The following is a 1,410-nucleotide window of genomic DNA, read 5'->3' as shown; positions in this document are numbered from 1 at the left end:
TAAAAACCACTCTAAATATACATTTATCCCAAGAGAGAAATGCTATACCTGTAAGTAGAGGTAGATATAGGGATGGATAGATGGATGGATGGATGGACAGACGGATGGACAGATGGACGGATGGACAGACAGACAGGAAGAGATCATTCTGAGTACAAAACCACCCTAATCTCCAGGGAATTTATTAATTTTTGCACAAAAAATAAAAAATTCTTAATATACACAAAGACTACTACCAACCTTACAGCATTTTCTGTGCTTTACCAGTAAGTAGAAAGAAGTGTCTTAATTCCTTAGTTCAGTTGTCAGAATACAACACTTAAATACAAGGATACTGAAACATGTAACGGAATACTTACATAGTAGAATCTCTTTCTTGAGATAAGACTGCTTCTTGTGAAACTGAAACAGCAGGAGGAGATCTAGGATATAATTCATAACCTTCACTTGGAGTAATTATCTGCCTACCTAGAATCCTTCAAAATGAAAAAACAGATAATTAAGCAGTTTGGCATATATACAAAATCTAGGCATTTTCAGAGCAAGTTTGATGGCTCTACACAGACATCTGATACACACTTAGTCTGATACTAAGAATTATTCTTGAAAGAAAATGTGAGGCTTTACCATAGGTATATTTTCAAGAGAAGAGAGGTGGAAAAGAAAAATTGTAGCCTGGAAGCTAAAAATAAATCCAAGGAAGCTGAGCAAACATTTGCCCTTCTGTCTAATAATCAGCATTAAATCATCTATAATAGGGGTTGGGGATATAACTCAGTGGCATAAGTGCTTACCAGCCAAGTGCAAGGTTTTTTTTTGCTTTTTCTCTTTTTTTTCTGTATTTAGGGAAGGGTCTACATAGTGTTCAGGGTCTCACTATGTAGATCTCACTCTTCATGATCCACCTGGTTTACAGCCTCCCAAGTGCTCAGATTACAGGCCCATGCCACCATGCCCAGTCTCAATTGCCATCTCAGTGTGCCATGGGGGCAGGGCTGGCATGGCAGGTCAGGGGATCAAACCCCAGCCCCTGCATCTGCCTAAGCAGGTGCTTTAATCTGCTGAGCTACTGGCTGGCCCTAAGATACTGAGTTTGATTCCTGGTATAAATGTATATAAAGCCCAGCCAAATTGTTGACAACTATGAATTATATTTTTAAAACATGAAGCTTTATGGAATTTAATTATGTGTACTATTGTGGTTTCTGAGAGATGTTCCTAGTGGTTTGTGTGTGTTTTCAAGTATACATAAGAATTTAGGGGCTGGTGAGATGGCTCAGTGGTCAAAAGCACCTACTTAGAGCAAGCTTAGCAAAGCACAGGGACTGTGGTTCAATCCCCCAGCACCACATGCCAGCCAGCCCCGCCCCCTGGTGGGCTGAGCTGGCCACACACACACACACACACACA

The 1,410-nt window shown here is 40.4% G+C and overlaps 1 protein-coding gene across 1 annotated transcript in view; it reads right to left on the bottom strand.

The window, feature by feature from the left end:
* Positions 1 to 1,410, bottom strand: part of Fam149b1 (family with sequence similarity 149 member B1) — a 44,403-nt gene that overhangs the window by 39,062 nt on the left and 3,931 nt on the right. The window contains exon 2 of the mRNA XM_023718620.1: positions 360 to 476. Coding sequence (XP_023574388.1) covers positions 360 to 476 — 117 coding nt within the window. The remainder of the gene's footprint in view (positions 1 to 359; positions 477 to 1,410) is intronic.

Source organism: Octodon degus, unplaced genomic scaffold, assembly GCF_000260255.1.
Source record: "Octodon degus isolate 3935 unplaced genomic scaffold, OctDeg1.0 scaffold00005, whole genome shotgun sequence".
NCBI classification, from domain to species: Eukaryota; Metazoa; Chordata; class Mammalia; order Rodentia; family Octodontidae; genus Octodon; species Octodon degus.
Note: the sequence above shows the minus strand (reverse complement) of the source record. Positions and strands in the feature narration are given on the sequence as shown.